The 21,555-nt window shown below is 44.8% G+C and overlaps 1 protein-coding gene across 1 annotated transcript; it reads left to right on the top strand.

The window, feature by feature from the left end:
- Positions 1-154: 154 nt before the first annotated feature.
- LOC134655840 (cytoplasmic polyadenylation element-binding protein 1) lies at positions 155-19,966 on the top strand. Its single transcript, XM_063511334.1, has 14 exons — positions 155-516; positions 1,150-1,269; positions 1,475-1,519; positions 6,222-6,356; positions 7,053-7,112; positions 8,103-8,183; positions 8,846-8,930; positions 9,562-9,748; positions 10,375-10,534; positions 11,724-11,889; positions 16,638-16,765; positions 17,366-17,457; positions 18,659-18,762; positions 19,863-19,966. Exons 1-14 carry the CDS (start codon positions 499-501, stop codon positions 19,964-19,966), a joined length of 1,485 nt encoding a protein of 494 aa, XP_063367404.1. The 5' UTR covers positions 155-498.
- Positions 19,967-21,555: the final 1,589 nt, after the last annotated feature.

Below are 21,555 nucleotides of genomic sequence, written 5' to 3'. Positions count from 1 at the left end.
TAAAAGTAATATTTCCGCTATTAAAAATAAACAAAAGAAATTAGAAAACAGCGGTAAAAAGTTTTCAAATTGACTTTTCTACTGCGCATGCGCCATCTATCGGAAACCGCGCTGTTCGCTGATTGGTTGCCGCCATCTTGCGCGGGAAATTGAATTGCAGATTTAGATTTCTAAATTCCTGTTTCTGTTAATAAACGTGTCAATCTTTATTTAAATATGTTAAAACGTGTTCTAAAATGATAATTTTAATTACTAAATGGAGATTTAAGCGTTTGTTTGGTTATTTTTGATAAAAAGTGTTTTTATTTTTGCTCGTCATCCCTTTTTTCTAGGGGTGGGGTGGGGTAATGGTGGGGGACAGTGACTACCTGGTTCGCGGCGAGTCTGCCCCCCGTCAGTCGTGATTGCGCCGCCGCCGCGCGAGTATCCTAGCAGGTCACGCTGCTCGAATCACGATATAATTTACGTCTTTGAACTTTTCTGCAACTTTTGGCGGCAATGCCGCTGTTACATCAGGTGAGTTTTATAACTTTAATATAGTGATTCATAAAAGCCAACGTTTATCCGTAATTGTTCTGTAGAGGTCCGCGCGAAGTTTAAAACAAAAATTCAACTGTAGTTTCTACCCTCTGAATATTTTTTTTTCCTTCCGAGCCATTTGATAGATCTTACATTGAAATTAGGCCATATTAACTGATACCTATTACCAGTTGCCAAAATTGACATTCTTTCGTAAGACGAATGTTGAAGAACTGTTCTCTCAAATTGACGTGGATGAATCTTTTTCCTAAGGTAGCCATCTGAAATTTGCACGTGGTTTTAGTTTGAGAAATTTTATTGTAGGTAGTTTGGAGCACGAATTCGTATTTTACAAAGAATTACTATAATCTTTGAATTATAGAACGGATATTTCTTTCAAATATAAATGTATTGAGTAAACAAAGACATTTACTTTCCAATGGCATCGATGCAATGCGCAGTGTTTCTAAGACTACGAAATGTAAGCTTAATGAAGCATTGCTATTATGCCCTGTTAAATGTGAATAAAAGAGGCCCATAAGATGCAGCTAATTCGACCAAGCAGCTCTTTTCTCGAGCGTGCTTCTATATAAAGTTTTTTTGTAGTCTAACCGAAAAGTTTTATTCCAGGACAATACCCGCGGAGGCGGGGGCCCGTCAGAGAACCGGCGCTCGCTCGCAGAGATCCTGGAGCTGAACACCACGCATCTCTCCGAACCCGTCTCTGCACCCGCTAATAGGACCCGGAGCGTAAGTACCTACTCGAAACTAGCAACCGAGAGCTTTTAGGACACCCCTTGGAACATATGAACAGGGTCTCTGAAACACCAGTAGGGAATTATCGTGCCACGTGGTCCAGAAGTTGAATACCACACATTTCTTTGAGCCGTTTTTGCGTCCCAGAGGAGGGTCTCTAGTGGAAAGTTATTGTGCCACGTAGTCCTGTACCTGAACACTACGCATCTCTGAACCTGTCTCTGCGCCCGCTAGGAACCGGAGTGTAAGTACCTACTCTTAAACTCCGCGAATTATTGAGCCACGTGGTCCTGTAGGTGAACACGCCGCATCTCTGGACCCGTCTCTTGCATTCACTAGGACCCAGAAAGCAAATTCTTACTCCAAATAGGTCTCTGAAGCACGAGTTATCGAGCCACGTGGAACTAGAACTTCTCTTCTCTGGCCTGCGCCTGCTAGAACCCGGCCGGAGCGTAAGTACTAACAGATTTTTTAACCAGCGGCCTGATTAACCCGGAGATCTTGTGCTTCAAATAAAGCACCCGTGTGAACTTGTCCCTGGAACCAGGGATCGGAACCGGTTTTTTCCAAAAACTTAAAATTAACCATATTTTTCGAATTATTTTATACTCAAAATGTAGGACTCGGTTGTTTTTAGGTTACGACTTCGTATTATTAGATTGCCCAATTAGAAATGAAGTAATTAGCAAAGAACGAAAAAATACCGTTTCCGTTCCCATAGGTTCCACTCCATAGATCCACTCTAAACGCTGCGGAGCTGGATCTGTCGCACCCGCTTTTAAAAAACATCTCGCGCCTGCTTGGATTAATTTTACCGTAAGTAAGCTGCCGGTGGTATCATTTATGCTGTAAATAGTCTAGTCTCTTTTTTTTCTACGTACTTCGGTGTGATATTACTTGCAGAAAATTTAAACCCCAATTTACACCTGATTAGCATCCTAAATAAAAAAATACACGTATTCTATTTAAAAAATGCTTCGTTGCTGTTAAAAAATTTATTCATAATTCAAATAAGATAATTAAAAACTCGTAATATCGTTTCTACGCGGGCCCACGTTTGGGCGCCAATTTATTTCATAAAAGGTTTAAATTTTGATCACGATTTCAATTTACTAGATCAGATTCAATTAGTAATTGACTAGAAACTAGTTTTGTATGTATTTACATTGTTGAATCCTATTTAACTATAATTTTAACTTTCAACTATTTCGAATACGTAATTTTTAAACATGTAAAATTGTAAATATTGATGTTGTGAATCATATTTTATTACCGTTTTATCCATTAGAAATGTAACTATATAACATTTATATAATGAAATATATTTATCCATCATCTTCCCAGCAATAATACCAACATTATATTGCCAAGAGCGTATAAAATCCGCGCGGCCCCACGTTTGGGCGCCAATTTTTTCCCTTAAGATTTATACTGCTTCATCCTAAGCCAAAACCCACTCGAAGGCTTTATTGTCCGTTCATAATGTTCCATACGACATCCGCTCTGATGTCAGTTAATGGCAGTGCAAGTTTGTGCCAAGTGGCCTCTAGTAATGGGTAGACTGTGCCAAATAATGCAACTGCGTTCGCCCTATACAGTTAACTTTGGATTGGATGTTATGCAATTTAATATCGGCTTTCACTTTAAAATGTGATGCATGAATTTTCAGTCTGGTTGGTTTTATTAGGTTTCTTTACATTTTTACGCGATGGTTTTGCATTTTTATGACTTGCCTACTATTCTATTGAGAATAAAGGGGAGGGTATTGTTATAGTGTACGTGTGTATAGGATTGGTTGATTTTAATTTGATTACCTATTTCGTCTAATTCAATAAAATACAATTTAGCCTAAAAATACCAGTATTTGCCATTTAAAATTGTACTTATCATTCCATGTAGCCGCCGTGCAGGTCAGGAGCTCGACGACTCAAATAAAAAGCTTCAATTCTTATAGTGAACTGATATAATTTTCCAAGTACTGGTTTACAAGGGTTCTTGCCAAAACGGTTAAATGTAGAAGTGGTGGATATTGTATGAAGGCTGATGAGAGAGTGATTTGCATAATTTCAATAGTACAAAAAGTGGTTTAAATTTAGGTGCCTCTAATTGGCCGCGATACAAAGTATGTGGAGCGCTCTTATTGGTGCTTAAGAAAAAGCTGCCGAATACTAGCCGAGCCCGACGGCCGCGTTTAGCTACTGCATTAGGAATATAGGTATTGAGATTTTATACAAATAAAGGTTGCGTTCGCAACATTCCACTACCCTTTAAAAATCTTTCTTCAGTTTCCTTAAACCGTGTATTTTAAACTACTTTATTTCATGTTCTACATATACTTTACCGTACGTATCTTCGAACTTAATCAAAATTCTAGCGACGAAAGTTCGACTTTGCTTTCGTAACTTGGGAATTTCCTTATTGAATTGGATATAAATCCCATTGCAACGTTAGTTTTGATTTAAAATGATCGCCTTCAATATTTTTTCTTTAGGTATAGGTAAATATTTTTTTAGGCCATTTTTCATCAAAATGTAGACACCAGGGATTGGATACCGGTAATTTTTGTATGGTAACGAAAACGGTATTTTTTCGTTCTTTGCTTGTACAAGTAATTTGCATCATATTGTCCATTAGCCCCATTAGCATTTTGTTTATATAAAGTTTTCGTAATTAGTCAATAAGTACCTATTCAATCACAATATATATATTCACGTTCGCTATTCTATAAGTGTGCACATCTATCAAGTTATAATAAATCGGTTTTATCTCAAAAAATCGTCTTTATTGTTCCAAATTACTATCAAGATATTTATCAAATGTTAGTTAGCAAGTACTCTAACATTGCTAATTATTTCATTTCTAATTGGGCAATCTAATAATACTTAGTCGTTACCTAAACACACAACAGAGTCCTACATTTCGAGTATAAAATGATTTCAAAAATATGGTTATTTTGAAGTTTTTGCAAAAAACCGGTTCCGATCCCTTGTTCTCGGCTATGTTTAAATTTTGTCGCTATTTTTAATGCACTTTACGGCGGTAACGGAATGGATAGTGCAAAAACTACAGCTATGGTTTTTTTTCAAAGAGAATTAAATCACTACGTTTAAGTTTTTTTCTTCTATTATAACTAAAGTGCTCCAGTTTCTGAGTAGAATAGTTATTTGTACAACAAGTGATCAAAGTTTGATATTTCTTCGAGTGCTTATTTTGAGTCCCGTGCAAGCGAAAGATTCTATAATAGATTCACGAGCGTAGCGAGTGAATCTAATTTAGAATCTTGAGCGTAGTAAGGGACTCAAAAGCGCACGAGATGTAAATAACTTTGATCTCGTGTAGTACACAACATTTTTCATCTCAGCGCAGTGAGAACATACCTATTAGACAACTTGAAAAATGTAATCCTTCTTCATCACTTAATACCTGCACTCATGTTTTCTTAAGATATACAAACAATTAAGTTTAATTACCGCAATGGAACACAAAAACAAAACGTAATAATAAATTCCAGTAAAATTATATAGAAATAACAAACATTAACTGACACTTCAATCGCCAACTTTGACAACAAAAAAAATCTTTGTAAGATACGGTCCGAATTGCGGATACGTACTATTTGTCAACTATGGTAAAAATTCTTAAAAGTAAAATAATTAATTTTGCGTGATGATCTGTGTATTTTTTGAGTTCGTTATTTTAATTGTACAATAAAATACCTAAAATATAGTATTTTATCAGTTTTTATGAAATCTTAAACTTTATTTTTATTTATTAATTATTAAGAATTCATACTCGTACGTGGTTTGGAACGATGCGGTCTGAAGTTTTTCGGGGGTCTATTATAAACCGTGAATATACTGTTGAATGTCGTTTTAACTTTTTTTTGTCTGTTTCTTTTTGCTAACAGTGTGAAAGGGACAGAGATAATAGAACCCAAGTATTTCGAACTTTTATTAGACCCCGCATGTTGAAATGACATTTGACTATAAAGGTCACTTGAATGTCATTTTGTCTCACTCAGTGAGCAAAATCGCATTTTGCTCACTGTTTTTAAGAATCAAAGTACCCTTGTTCGAGCTGCTGAGGTGAAAATAATATTAAACTACTTTTGGTTAGTTAGTGCTAAAACTCGTCTTAAATGACCCATGGTTCAATTTCGATTATCAACTTGCATTAATTAATAAACCATTTCATTTTTTTCTTACAATTGCGTTAAAATCAAGAGATTAAACAATGTCACAGACACGACGGAGATACAAATCTGTACAATCCTTAACTATATCACAGGGCATGCAATCGCCTGTTGGCAGCGCTATTGGCATGGCACTGGCAATTTAATATTATTTGTGCAGGCCTGCCAAGGGGCGCGTAATCGGTCGACTTCCTATCTCCACTCTAGTTTTTACAATGTCCAGTATTTCCTGACCTGTAGACCCGTAACAAATTGTGCAAATATATACACTGGTCGCCAGTATTGAGGTTCCAGTTCTGTCTATTGGAACCTGATTTCTGGGTGCTCGGCCCGCCGCTTATCCGATACAACTTTTGAGATTTGCGTTTGATATTGAGATTATAGCTGGTTTAGACATCATAGTGCATGAAATGGGGTAGCCGCTTTACTTGTGTTGGTATGTATATTCAATGTTTAAAAAGCTCTTTGGGTGTAATTTTTTACGAGATACTGTTACGCCCGATATGTTGGCAAATAGTTCAAGTAGACACAAAACACTATAACAGAAAATGTAGGCAGAAATTTTCAGAACTTTAACTGCCTTTGTACACTTGGTCATAGTGGGAACAAATTTCATGGCGAATTTTTGCCCCTTTAATTACGTCCCTTCGACCTGACGAGAAAGGATTGAAGATAAGTTTTCTGACCAATGTAACTTTTACATAGAAACTAAATAAATAAATTGGCTTCAGTGAAATAATGAAATGTTGTTCAGTTTGTGCAGGACTGCGACAACGAGTGGCGCTGGGAGGAGCCCGGGAGCCCCGAGGTGGCGCAGACCCCGCGGGCCCTCGTGCCGCCCGGGTGCTTCCCGCCGCGACACTCCGCCAGCTTCGGCAGCTACAGGCAAGTGTATACACTGTATATACTACTACTGTACACTACACTACACACACTATACACTTGTATATACTGTGTGTATAGTTCGTTTTTTTAGCATTAGAAAGAAGGTAAACAATCTTGATGTCTTTTTATTAAAATATATTGAAAAACGCTTTAAAAAATTAGTTTATATTACTTATGAAAGCAAAGAAATGTAAAAGATCGTATATGATTAATAATTTAAACATATTTGCTGTGAGTTATTGTTCAATGGTGATTTTTAATAAAAATGTGTCAAGATAGCTACCTTCTTTCTAATGCTAAAAAACGAACTACATATAGTGTAAAGGTAGACGTCCACAGGGCCGCATCGCACGCATAAGTGCGTCCACTGATCCACTGTGCGTATCAGATCAGGTTCCATTCCCGCGGTGACAGGCCAGCTTCGATAATAGCTGCGATCTAATCAAAGCCTAGTAAAAAAACGCGAATGCAAATGTTTCAAATTTAATACTTGAGGTCATTCGTCCTTTTTGATTAATCTAATCAATCTTCATTTTTTTCCAAAAATAGGTCAGCATTACGATGCTGTTATTTTTTTGCACTTAGTCCCGATTTCATAGTGTGAGGGGTCCTTTACGAAAGTCCCATTATACCTTTCCCAGCTAACACAATTTATTTTATAATGCCGTTCTAATGTACTAATTGCTTCCATTGCAGCGAGCGCGCCCGGCCCGGAGGCTGGGATGACGGGCAGGGCATTACGGACCTTGTGGCTTCTTTAGTAAGTGCAGTTTTTGCTTGCTAGGTCTTTTAAATTTAGGTGGGATCTTGAGTCTCCTTTTACCTAGGATTTTGGGACAAGCTTAGTTACATTTTTTTTAATTGTCCTAATTACAACATGGCCATAAAACTAGTGTAATTTCATTTATTTATTTGTAATTCCTTCCAAGTTCGCCTCGTAAAAAACTAGAATACTTAACCCTTAAGGCTGCTTACAGACGAGCGACAGTACGCGACACACTGTCGGCGACGGTCTTTGACGACCGCCTGCGACGGCTATCGGCGACGGTCGGCGACGGTCGGTGATAGCTGTCGCGGCGTCGCTCTTGTGTCACAGCACGCAGTTGTCGATGTGTAGTTCAAGAGATACCACGTATTTTCTTTAAACAATAATGCATCAGCATCAAAATCGTCATTACTCATTTTGAAAAAGAAAATACGTGCTCTTTCTTGAACTACACATCGAAGACTGCGTGCTATGACACAAGAGCGACGCCGCGACAGCTATCACCGACCGTCGCCAACAGTCACCAACCGTCGCCGATAGCCGTCGCAGGCAGTCGTCAGCGACCGTCGCCGACAGTGTCGCATACTGTCGCTCGTCTGTAAGCAGCCTAACTGCTATGTTTCTTCAGTTTTCAGTAAATTTTAAAATCAATTCTAATTCCAACTTTGTATACTTTGATTGATTTAAGGGTAGTCTTTTAACATTTTCGGTAACATGCTGTCCAAAAACATGTAAGATGAACTCTCCTAGCAGATTCTGTTATCTTATCATCAGCATCAAATACACTACTTAAAATGTCAGCTTATCCTTTCTAATTCTGGAGACGAGTTTAGTAGTGGCGTTATTATACCGAGACCCGCGACATATTTTACAAATTCACCGAATGTTAGCCCACAGGACACGCCTGTGCCTGTCTTCCGGGTCAGGGGCCTGTGGCTTTTCGCCTGTTTCATGTGGCAGGTAGTGTAGTGTCGATTGTTTCAGAAGGCCCTGGCTGTCCCGGCGAGCTCACGCGGCCACACCTCGCTACAGCCGCGCCTATCTTACGACGGCATCGAAAAAATGGTAAGTGAAATCTGCGTTGTATTTCCAGAATTAACCTTTTGACCGCCAAAAACGTCCAACGCGCGGGTACAGCCCAATATCAACCTTCATGCATTCCGACAAGGCTCACAATGACATGCCGTACACGACAGGCGTGGCGTTTAAAGGGTTAATTTTCTCTGAAAAACATCTTATAGTTGTCAAGACAAGTCTTTAGTCTATTCCCCAAAAAAGAATTTGTGCATTACACGCAGTATCTTTTTGGCGATTTTACGATACTTCGTGTAATGACCACTTAAAAAACATTGAATGAAATACAGTGTTGCCAACCTTATTTTAAATGTCATCTCTGACAAATAAGTGAACCATAGACATGTTTTTTTTTAATTTCATTCATTCATTCTTTTCCCGCCCGTACCCTCCATTTTTGCTACTTCTTAAATTAAAAATATTTGTTAAATTTCAATTTTATTTCAAAGTGCTTGGTCGTAGAAAAAGTATTGTATGCAACGTTGTTTAACCGAGTCAAAAAATACTCGTGGCGTCTTTATTAACAATTTTCGGCTTCGCCTCAAGTTGTTACTCACGCCACTCGCCTTTTTTGACCTCTCTTAAACAACGGTTGCATAAAATACTATTTCCTATTCTATTTTTAAGCATATTTGTTCACGCTGGTGTTGCAGGTGGAGCCCCCGTGGCCGCCAGAGCAGCCCCGCGAGGCGCCGTCGAGGGCAGACTTCAGTCTGCTGCCGCGCCGGGCTTCATTTTGTAAGTAAAAAAAAACTTTTCATAATTTGACTCGTTTAAATGAGATTTAACTCCCATTTAATCTTGAACAATACATACAAATAAATTTTAAGTACGAACTCTGTTATCCCCATGGAATAGCTGTTTTACCTCAATGGAGACAATTGCTTTTGGTTTGGAGCCGATGTTCTATTCTACATATAATCACGCCTATTTTCCGGGAGGGTAGAGACCACGGATTTCCATTTGCTACGATCCTGACATACTCGTACCTCTTTCGCTTCCGTGCTTTCATAACATTCCTCATACACGCTCGCCGGTTTAGAATGCTCTTGACCTGGCTTTTCTTCAAGATTTTCCCGATCTGATCAGAGAAAGTCCGCTGAGGTATGCCCCTTCAAACTCCCTCTTCTACTTCTCCCTTATACTCTCTTTTGTTCTATTCTATCTCCCTAATTCTAAAGATCGGTTTTCCTAGGATAGCGGTGCCGTCATATAGCGGCCGTCTCCATACTAAATAATACGGCTAAATATGGATGTCGTAGTATTTGTATGGAGACCGCCGCTATATGACGGCGCCGCTTTCGGAGGAAACCAAAGCTTAACACTATCAAATTGGTCCTTCGAGCCGGATGTACATATCATTTCCCAGGTGGCGTAGTGGAGCCCCACGGCGTGGTGTCGGGCGACAGCGACTCGCTGTGCTGGAGCGGCACGCTGCCGCCGCGCTCGGCCGACCCGCCTGGCGGGTGGTCGCCCAAGGTGTTCGTGGGCGGGCTGCCGTGGGACATCACGGAGCACGCGCTGCTGCAGGCGCTCCGCCCCTTCGCTCCTCTGCGGTGAGTACCGGAACTAGTAATGGACCCGACTCGCGGGTCCTGTTTATTAAGTGTGGGGTGTGAAGAAATGTAACCCCTGGAAGTGAGGGTATTATTTTGGCAGACAAAAAAACTACATAGAGGTTTTAAATTATAAATTAAATTTGATTGCCATTTCCTACGCTACGATTTTCTAGCCTATCAAATGAATATTATTTCTTTATTCAAAATAATTTTAAAGTATACACATTCTTCAGCATCATGGTAATTGATTGGCAGGCTTAATTAAACTTTAAACATAAGTACTTTTACTTGGAACATTCTATTTCCGAATGTCAAAAATGGTCTCTCAATTTTGATTGTTTCTATAATTCATGGATTTACTTTGAAACTGTACATGTACAACATGTACTAACATAATTAAAAGTAAAGTTTCGTAAGCGATACCTTCTTGTAAATCTCCTAAAGCAGTGCATTAACACATGCATTACCACCCAGCCAAACAAGACATCCGCGCCAGGCTTCAAAAATTTCGTCATATAAAGCTGTAGTACCACGATCCCGACTATCGGGTCGTCCGGCCTGGGAGCGAAATCATAAAATACCCGATAGTCGGGTTTTCAGCACTGAACTGTTTTCTCCCACAGTGTGGAGTGGCCGGGTCGCGAGGCGGGGGCCCCGCTGCGCGGGTTCGGCTACGTGACGTTTGAGTCCGAGCGCCGCGTGCGGGCGCTACTAGCGGCGAGCCGCCGCGACCGCAACGACTGGTACTTCCGCATCGCCTGCCGCAAGCGGACTACTAAGGACGTACGTAGCTTTAATAGTAGTTTATGTGACTGTACATAATGAAGGGCATTAAACACGAGTGTGGGTTTAAGAAACGAACGAAGTGAGTTTCTTAAAAGGATCACACGAGTGTTTTAATGCCTAATTATGTACAGTTACATACACTACTTTATCTACCCACATATCATAAGCCTTCATGATGCATTCAGGAGCCGCATATTATGACCGGCATCGCGGTGTTGTTCAGGGCCACTAACAATAGTGACCCTGCCTGTGAAGCCGCGGTCCTGGGTTCGAATCCCAGTAAGGGCATTTATTTGTGTGATGAGCACAGATATTTGTTCCTGAGTCATGGTTGTTTTCTATGTATTTAAGTATTTGTATATTATATCTATCGTTGTCTGAGTACCCACAACACAAACCTTCTTGAGCTTACCGTGGGGCTTAGTTAATTTGTGTAAAAATGTCCATTAATATTTATTTATTTATTTATTATTTATTCGACCATTTTTGATACTTTTGTTTACATCTATTTTGTCTGAAGTAAATTATCGCTAAAGATCGATTTTCCTAGGATAGCGGTGCCGTCATATAGCGGCCGTCTCCATACTAAATAATACGGCTAAATATGGATGTCGTAGTATTTGTATGGAGACGGCCGCTATATGACGGCACCGCTACTGGAGGAAACCAAAGCTTAAGCGGGAGGTTCGGTTTTAAAGTATGTTTTCCTGTTGAAATCATTAATAAATAATATTGTGAAATTTTTATTTCGGTCATTCAAGACTGTTTGTCACTTACAGATTCTAGATAACACTGATTTAAACTTTCATGATTTTTATTAATTAATTATGATCTATTGAAACGGGATTAAATCGCGTAAAATTTAGTTTTACATTCACTTCAGACGTTTCGAGGACGGCGTTGTCCCCGTGGTTTCTATGAAGGCTGGCTAAAGTCGACGTCAACATCTACCATCGTATCTTCGCAATTAAGTCCCGGTTTAGTAAATAATAGTAAGTTTCTAACGTTTCGAGGACGGCGTAGTCCCCGTGGCCTCGCAGAAGACTTCGCAATTAAATCCCGTTTTAGTAAATAATAAAATTCTAGATGATCAAAACGGGCTACTCCCTTGTCCCATAAATCGTGTAGTTCCGATTCCTTGTGAGGTGTGTGTGTGTGTGTGTTGAGTTGTGGTTCCTGTCCACAGGCGCAAGTGATCCCCTGGGCGGTGGCGGACTCGTCTTGGGTGGCGGGCGGCGCGGCGCGGCTGGAGCAGTCCCGCACCGTGTTCGTGGGCGCGCTGCACGGCATGCTCAGCGCCAGGGCCCTCGCCACCATCATGAACGACCTGTTCTCCGGCGTGGTGTATGCAGGTACAGTGTTCACACTAGGGTATGCCTGGGCGCGGCTGGAGCAGTCCCGCACCGTGTTCGTGGGCGCGCTGCACGGCATGCTCAGCGCCAGGGCCCTCGCCACCATCATGAACGACCTGTTCTCCGGCGTGGTGTATGCAGGTACAGTGTTCACACTAGGGTATGCCTGGGCGCGGCTGGAGCAGTCCCGCACCGTGTTCGTGGGCGCGCTGCACGGCATGCTCAGCGCCAGGGCCCTCGCCACCATCATGAACGACCTGTTCTCCGGCGTGGTGTATGCAGGTACAGTGTTCACACTAGGGTATGCCTGGGCGCGGCTGGAGCAGTCCCGCACCGTGTTCGTGGGCGCGCTGCACGGCATGCTCAGCGCCAGGGCCCTCGCCACCATCATGAACGACCTGTTCTCCGGCGTGGTGTATGCAGGTACAGTGTTCACACTAGGGTATGCCTGGGCGCGGCTGGAGCAGTCCCGCACCGTGTTCGTGGGCGCGCTGCACGGCATGCTCAGCGCCAGGGCCCTCGCCACCATCATGAACGACCTGTTCTCCGGCGTGGTGTATGCAGGTACAGTGTTCACACTAGGGTATGCCTGGGCGCGGCTGGAGCAGTCCCGCACCGTGTTCGTGGGCGCGCTGCACGGCATGCTCAGCGCCAGGGCCCTCGCCACCATCATGAACGACCTGTTCTCCGGCGTGGTGTATGCAGGTACAGTGTTCACACTAGGGTATGCCTGGGCGCGGCTGGAGCAGTCCCGCACCGTGTTCGTGGGCGCGCTGCACGGCATGCTCAGCGCCAGGGCCCTCGCCACCATCATGAACGACCTGTTCTCCGGCGTGGTGTATGCAGGTACAGTGTTCACACTAGGGTATGCCTGGGCGCGGCTGGAGCAGTCCCGCACCGTGTTCGTGGGCGCGCTGCACGGCATGCTCAGCGCCAGGGCCCTCGCCACCATCATGAACGACCTGTTCTCCGGCGTGGTGTATGCAGGTACAGTGTTCACACTAGGGTATGCCTGGGCGCGGCTGGAGCAGTCCCGCACCGTGTTCGTGGGCGCGCTGCACGGCATGCTCAGCGCCAGGGCCCTCGCCACCATCATGAACGACCTGTTCTCCGGCGTGGTGTATGCAGGTACAGTGTTCACACTAGGGTATGCCTGGGCGCGGCTGGAGCAGTCCCGCACCGTGTTCGTGGGCGCGCTGCACGGCATGCTCAGCGCCAGGGCCCTCGCCACCATCATGAACGACCTGTTCTCCGGCGTGGTGTATGCAGGTACAGTGTTCACACTAGGGTATGCCTGGGCGCGGCTGGAGCAGTCCCGCACCGTGTTCGTGGGCGCGCTGCACGGCATGCTCAGCGCCAGGGCCCTCGCCACCATCATGAACGACCTGTTCTCCGGCGTGGTGTATGCAGGTACAGTGTTCACACTAGGGTATGCCTGGGCGCGGCTGGAGCAGTCCCGCACCGTGTTCGTGGGCGCGCTGCACGGCATGCTCAGCGCCAGGGCCCTCGCCACCATCATGAACGACCTGTTCTCCGGCGTGGTGTATGCAGGTACAGTGTTCACACTAGGGTATGCCTGGGCGCGGCTGGAGCAGTCCCGCACCGTGTTCGTGGGCGCGCTGCACGGCATGCTCAGCGCCAGGGCCCTCGCCACCATCATGAACGACCTGTTCTCCGGCGTGGTGTATGCAGGTACAGTGTTCACACTAGGGTATGCCTGGGCGCGGCTGGAGCAGTCCCGCACCGTGTTCGTGGGCGCGCTGCACGGCATGCTCAGCGCCAGGGCCCTCGCCACCATCATGAACGACCTGTTCTCCGGCGTGGTGTATGCAGGTACAGTGTTCACACTAGGGTATGCCTGGGCGCGGCTGGAGCAGTCCCGCACCGTGTTCGTGGGCGCGCTGAACGGCATGCTCAGCGCCAGGGCCCTCGCCACCATCATGAACGACCTGTTCTCCGGCGTGGTGTATGCAGGTACAGTGTTCACACTAGGGTATGCCTGGGCGCGGCTGGAGCAGTCCCGCACCGTGTTCGTGGGCGCGCTGCACGGCATGCTCAGCGCCAGGGCCCTCGCCACCATCATGAACGACCTGTTCTCCGGCGTGGTGTATGCAGGTACAGTGTTCACACTAGGGTATGCCTGGGCGCGGCTGGAGCAGTCCCGCACCGTGTTCGTGGGCGCGCTGCACGGCATGCTCAGCGCCAGGGCCCTCGCCACCATCATGAACGACCTGTTCTCCGGCGTGGTGTATGCAGGTACAGTGTTCACACTAGGGTATGCCTGGGCGCGGCTGGAGCAGTCCCGCACCGTGTTCGTGGGCGCGCTGCACGGCATGCTCAGCGCCAGGGCCCTCGCCACCATCATGAACGACCTGTTCTCCGGCGTGGTGTATGCAGGTACAGTGTTCACACTAGGGTATGCCTGGGCGCGGCTGGAGCAGTCCCGCACCGTGTTCGTGGGCGCGCTGCACGGCATGCTCAGCGCCAGGGCCCTCGCCACCATCATGAACGACCTGTTCTCCGGCGTGGTGTATGCAGGTACAGTGTTCACACTAGGGTATGCCTGGGCGCGGCTGGAGCAGTCCCGCACCGTGTTCGTGGGCGCGCTGCACGGCATGCTCAGCGCCAGGGCCCTCGCCACCATCATGAACGACCTGTTCTCCGGCGTGGTGTATGCAGGTACAGTGTTCACACTAGGGTATGCCTGGGCGCGGCTGGAGCAGTCCCGCACCGTGTTCGTGGGCGCGCTGCACGGCATGCTCAGCGCCAGGGCCCTCGCCACCATCATGAACGACCTGTTCTCCGGCGTGGTGTATGCAGGTACAGTGTTCACACTAGGGTATGCCTGGGCGCGGCTGGAGCAGTCCCGCACCGTGTTCGTGGGCGCGCTGCACGGCATGCTCAGCGCCAGGGCCCTCGCCACCATCATGAACGACCTGTTCTCCGGCGTGGTGTATGCAGGTACAGTGTTCACACTAGGGTATGCCTGGGCGCGGCTGGAGCAGTCCCGCACCGTGTTCGTGGGCGCGCTGCACGGCATGCTCAGCGCCAGGGCCCTCGCCACCATCATGAACGACCTGTTCTCCGGCGTGGTGTATGCAGGTACAGTGTTCACACTAGGGTATGCCTGGGCGCGGCTGGAGCAGTCCCGCACCGTGTTCGTGGGCGCGCTGCACGGCATGCTCAGCGCCAGGGCCCTCGCCACCATCATGAACGACCTGTTCTCCGGCGTGGTGTATGCAGGTACAGTGTTCACACTAGGGTATGCCTGGGCGCGGCTGGAGCAGTCCCGCACCGTGTTCGTGGGCGCGCTGAACGGCATGCTCAGCGCCAGGGCCCTCGCCACCATCATGAACGACCTGTTCTCCGGCGTGGTGTATGCAGGTACAGTGTTCACACTAGGGTATGCCTGGGCGCGGCTGGAGCAGTCCCGCACCGTGTTCGTGGGCGCGCTGCACGGCATGCTCAGCGCCAGGGCCCTCGCCACCATCATGAACGACCTGTTCTCCGGCGTGGTGTATGCAGGTACAGTGTTCACACTAGGGTATGCCTGGGCGCGGCTGGAGCAGTCCCGCACCGTGTTCGTGGGCGCGCTGCACGGCATGCTCAGCGCCAGGGCCCTCGCCACCATCATGAACGACCTGTTCTCCGGCGTGGTGTACGCAGGTACAGTGTTCACACTAGGGTATGCCTGGGCGCGGCTGGAGCAGTCCCGCACCGTGTTCGTGGGCGCGCTGCACGGCATGCTCAGCGCCAGGGCCCTCGCCACCATCATGAACGACCTGTTCTCCGGCGTGGTGTATGCAGGTACAGTGTTCACACTAGGGTATGCCTGGGCGCGGCTGGAGCAGTCCCGCACCGTGTTCGTGGGCGCGCTGCACGGCATGCTCAGCGCCAGGGCCCTCGCCACCATCATGAACGACCTGTTCTCCGGCGTGGTGTATGCAGGTACAGTGTTCACACTAGGGTATGCCTGGGCGCGGCTGGAGCAGTCCCGCACCGTGTTCGTGGGCGCGCTGCACGGCATGCTCAGCGCCAGGGCCCTCGCCACCATCATGAACGACCTGTTCTCCGGCGTGGTGTATGCAGGTAGTGTCCTTGCCACTAGTAACCGACACTTGTAAGACTAAACCTGCCATTCCATTGAGGCAGAAAAGAGATGACTTGCGAGAGTCGACCTGCTGACTTTCCTAATCGAAATCTTCTTATAGACGGTAAAGCCCGAAAATTAAAAACTATTATGGCAAAAGAAGCTCAAAGTACCTGGTACCAAAAATATTAAATAAAATTAGCTTACTGAGGCAAAGTCCTAAATTAAGTAAATCCATGTTAAAAAGTAGATTAAAAGAATATCTTCTCAATTGAACAATATAAAAATTGTAAAGTGAACATAATTAGAAAATGGAAAAATAATGTAAACAAACCAATTTATACAAACAATACATTTATGTGTGGCCTATGAAACTGTTAGTAATTATATAATTACTTAAATAGGTTAAGTGTGTAAAACTGAGCGCATCTCGCCATCAAACGTAAGTTTGGCGAGAATATAAATGTTTAGTAATTAAGATGTAAATTTAAATATATAAAAAAAAGCAGATCTTGTCAGTAAAAAAAGGCGCGAAATTCAAATTTTCTATGGGACGATATCCCTTCGCGCCTACATTTTTCAAATTTGCCGCCTTTTTCTGACAAGATCTGGTTGACCATCTATACATTTTATTCTAATTTTTTTTTTAATTTGGCAGGCATAGACACGGACAAGAACAAGTACCCGATCGGGTCGGGGCGCGTGTCGTTCGGCAACGCGCGCTCGTACGTGCGGGCCATCGCCGCCGCTTACGTCACCATACGCACGCCCAAGTTCTCAAAGAAGGTACGTTAGCCTACTGTAGTGTCTACTATATACTATATTGGCCTACATGCAGGCCATAGACACAAGTACCGGATCCGTTCAGGCCGCGGGTCGTTCAGTAATGCACGCTCCTAAGTGCGCACCATCGCTATACTGGCTATTATGTATATAGTGTACTGTACTGTCCCCTAGAAGGTCCGTGTACTGTACTGTCCCCTAGAAGGTCCGCTGGTCTACTGTAGTGTCCTATTGCTTGATATTGACAAGCAACCCATACTTCGTACAATAAAGCACCGGCATTTTGAACTTTTCGTCATTGGGGAAACCCATTTGAAATTAACCCATTTTATTTGAAAAAATCAGAACTAAAATTCTGTCAATAAGAGATCTTCTGCCGAGAGTAATCCCATTTGGGGTGGGTGGAGCGTGTCCGTACTGTATAAATATGGTGCCTGCAATACGACCACTTGGGCACCAAATTTTTTAAAGGACACTTATCATTATTATTTTTATTTGAGATTTAATCTCCAATAATCATACATTTTCATGTGGACGTGTCGCAGACAGCATACGAAATTTCATATTCGCTAGAATTTCTTAAAATGATCTTGTACATTTCAGGTGCAGGTGGACCCGTACTTGGAAGACTCGATGTGTTCGATGTGCAATCTGCAGCAGGGGCCCTACTTTTGCAAGGAACCAGTTTGCTTCCGGTAACTATTGTTTCTATACTTTGTTTCTCTAGTTATAAGGTTTACAACATTCTCTAGTCTCCATTAAAGATGACCAATCATACTTTCGCGGAACGTTTGTCTCGTTTCATTTGTCCTAGAGTTTTCAATAATTGTCACATCTTCAAAAGTTGTGACAAATACAACCTAAGGAATTAGAGTAGGCATTAGACTTCTACACGATACTTCTTACCTAATGCACTTATGTCAAATGATCAGACAGAAAATCTTCAGAACAGCGAAAGGTTAGGGCTGATTTAGATGGCGCGTGAACACGCATGCGATTTCAGTTACATTGCGGACTTTTGGTTGCGTTCAATTCAACCGACCGATCAAACCCCGCAATGTAATGAAACTCGCATGCGAGTTCGCGCGCCGTCTAAGAGAGCCTTTACTCTTCACAATTTTTGAACTGTAGCAACTCTAAATTCTCTCTCTCGATAGCTGAAATACATTTAACCATGGTCTAATAAAACGGTCTTCTCTTCCCAGTGTCACTTGCCTACGTCACAATAACATTGCCATTTTATTTCAACATAACATGTTACATGGGTACATTATATCTATGGTTAATAAGTTAAAATATTTCTTTATAATTTTATAATTTTCATTTATATGTATTTTATCTTAAATTTTACAATAACACGTCATTTTTAATTATTCGTTAGCAATATCTTCCGATTCACGAAAGAAATTTCAGACGTTCGGGTAATTCTGTTTACACTACTGGCAACACAGGATAGCGCTGTCACATATGACAATCCGCCATTTTGTCCCTTACCGTCATCCTTGTCGAACGCGTGTTAATTGTTATTTCCTTCTCGCTCAGTGTCAGCAGTCGCAGTGTTTTCCAAACTTTTCACGTCGTAAGCTTGGTAATTAATGTTTTGTTACGAAAATGGTTGGCTGTTCTATTCGGAACTGTAAGAGTAGGAGTGAAAAGGGCAGTATAGATTTGTTTTATTTTACTATGTTTCTACATGAATAACTTAAAAATAATGGCGTTAAAATAATTTTCACCGTTGGTTAAAATTCTCCCACATTTTAAAGTTTGAGAACCTGTAAACAGCATGATGACGTAGGCAAGTGACAGGTCATTCGCGAATCTCGGAAGAGAGTACCAGGCGGAGTATATTATTATACCATGCATTTAACTTTATTTTAAGTTGTGTCTATGTTCCAGGTATTTCTGCCGCTCGTGCTGGGCGTGGCAGCACGCCGGCGAGGAGCACCGCCCGCTCATGCGCAGCTCCGCCCACAAGGCGCCGCGCGACGACTTCATGTACAGTGAGTACCATGTTATACTCTTAGTACCATGTTATACTCTTAGTACCATGTTATACTCTTCGTACCATGTTATACTCTTAGTACCATGTTATACTCTTAGTACCATGTTATACTCTTAGTACCATGTTATACTCTTAGTACCATGTTATACTCTTAGTACCATGTTATACTCTTAGTACCATGTTATACTCTTAAAACTGGCCACGATTTAAGTCTTGTTTTTTTTTTAATTCATTGCTCGACATGTTTCGATCTACAATAAGTTACGCGCGTTGGCTGATCGACGAGGCGTGCGGGAGTCTTAACATATCCTCTTATTAGATTAGCACAAAAGTTAGTCTACCTATTTTATTATTTCTTGTTCTTTAACTTCCTTTTTAGGGTTCCGTACCCAAAGGGTAAAAACGGGACCCTATTACTAAGACTCCGCTGTCCGTCCGTCCGTCCGTCTTGTTCTTTAACTTCCTTTTTAGGGTTCCGTACCCAAAGGGTAAAAACGGGACCCTATTACTAAGACTCCGCTGTCCGTCCGTCCGTCCGTCTGTCACCAGGCTGTATCTCACGAACCGTGATAGCTAGTTGAAATTTTCACAGATGATGTATTTCTGTTGCCGCTATAAGAACAAATACTAAAAACAGAATAAAATAAAGATTTAAGTGGGGCTCCCATACAACAAACGTGATTTTTGACCGAAGTTAAGCAACGTCGGGCGGGGTCAGTACTTGGATGGATGACCGTTTTTTTGCTTGTTTTTCTCTTTTTTGTTGATGGTGCGAAACCCTCCGTGCGCGAGTCCGACTCGCACTTGGCCGGTTTTTTTTAATTCATTGCTCGACATGTTTCGATCTACAATGTTACGCGCGTTGCGTTGGCTGATCGACGAGGCGTGTGGAAGTCTTAACATATCCTCCTCTTATTAGATTAGCACAGTCTCTGTATTTTATTATTTCTTGTTCTTGGACTTTAACTTCCTTTTTCTTGTTCTTGGACTTTAACTTCCTTTTTCTTGTTCTTGGACTTTAACTTCCTTTTTCTTGTTCTTGGACTTTAACTTCCTTTTTCTAGATACACAAGTAAACTAATAGCATATTTTTGTTAGCTGCCGGCACGCCTTCGCCGGCGACGTCTGGCACGTCGGGCTCCGGCGCGTCGGCCGGCGACGAGCCCGCGCTGCCAGACGACTACCGCCGCCGCCGCGACTAGTCGCCACCGCTAGTCGCCGCCGTCGCGACTAGTCGCCACCGCTAGTCGCCGCCGTCGCGACTAGTCGCCACCGCTAGTCGCGCAACCGCACGACCAACGCCGTTCCGAACACTGCTACATGCACTCCACACGTTTACGGATAAGGATAGGACCTACGTGTTTGTAGCCCAGGTATAAAAATGACTGTTCGAATGACCAATATAGTAATTGTACAAAATTTTGTATTAAAATGACAGATTGAAATACCTGTGAGCAAAGAAACGGTCATGTATCTGGGATATGAGCGCTCGTTTTGCTCTGTATCATAAGGCGGGTCTACATAGAATGAGTTGCCTCGCGAGGAAACTGCCGCGCGAAGCAGCACGATGGGTTGAGGCGTGCCTCGCCCGATGCGGTCGAGGCACGTCTACATAGACTGAGCTACTTCGCGCGGCAATTCCTGACGAGGCAACTCTCGTTAGTATCTTAATTTTATCCCTTTGTCTTAACTGTTAGTGCCATAAATCCCCTTATATATTCACGTTAAGAACAAGACCCAAGCATGCACCTAACTTGTCTGACTACTGTGTAACTACTAGTATGAAAACTGAATCCTTACGATAGTTGACGAATTTTACATGCTGCTGAAACATCAAGTTTAGAATATTGTCAAATAAAATCACTGTCGTTTTCATTCTAGTTGGGCGGAATGGTTGTATAAAAGTGCATAAACTATGCAGATATGGTAAGGTTGACGAAATATAAAGTGGGCCCACAAGTTGGAACAAGATCGCCTCGCTTTATATTTCGTCAACTTCACCTACATTACACATGTGCCCTAAATGAAAAATGGGATCCACAGCCCTACAATTTTTCTCGAATAATTCAGTTTTAAAATTTTATTTGTACCATAATACCTTCGTAATCTTCACGAATACGAAACCTATTACAGTATTTCGTAAATTTTAAACTGTTCAATAGATTTTAAAGTTCTTTTTGGTTATATTTTGATTATAGGATAGATGTAAAGTCTTAAGAAAAATGCCCTGAGTTTTACAGCAGAAGTAGATGGCGCTCTACGCCGCCATGTTTTTCTAGTAACTGGTTTAGTTACCAGAATTACCTTGTAATGTACAGCGCTATTCACATGTCAAACTAGACCACTGCAGTTTCTTAAGCTTTATAGCTATTTTATTATTGATGCTTTAGCGGTATCTTACAAAATTGCCTGCTAAGTTTGTCTTAAATTTTAACGTTTTAAAGTTTTTACCGTATTTGAGAGGGAGTGTGGGGCGTGTGGAGGTTGCGCGGGCGCACTGTTGTCGACGCTATTAAGTTAGGCGCTTCGCCATCATTAACTGTTGATTTATTTGATTCTTAATTATAATTACTTTGAAATGTAGCCGATAGGAGTAAAAAATTATCCGCATTTCTTATTAACTGTCTACTTTTTGATGTTTGATGGAAATACGGATATGCAGTCGGGGCAGTAATTGAAACCGAAAGCACTTAATGCGTTATTTAGTTATATGAAGGGATCATTTACTTCACGTCGCAATTTGCGTCCAAGAAATCGGCTACGTTTCTTTTTGGCTGAAGTTTCAACCGTT

The sequence above is a fragment of the Cydia amplana genome, chromosome 2 (genome assembly GCF_948474715.1).
Source record: "Cydia amplana chromosome 2, ilCydAmpl1.1, whole genome shotgun sequence".
In the NCBI taxonomy this organism is placed as follows: domain Eukaryota; kingdom Metazoa; phylum Arthropoda; class Insecta; order Lepidoptera; family Tortricidae; genus Cydia; species Cydia amplana.
The sequence above is the reverse complement of the archived record's forward strand: the minus strand, read 5'-3'. Positions and strand labels throughout refer to the sequence as shown.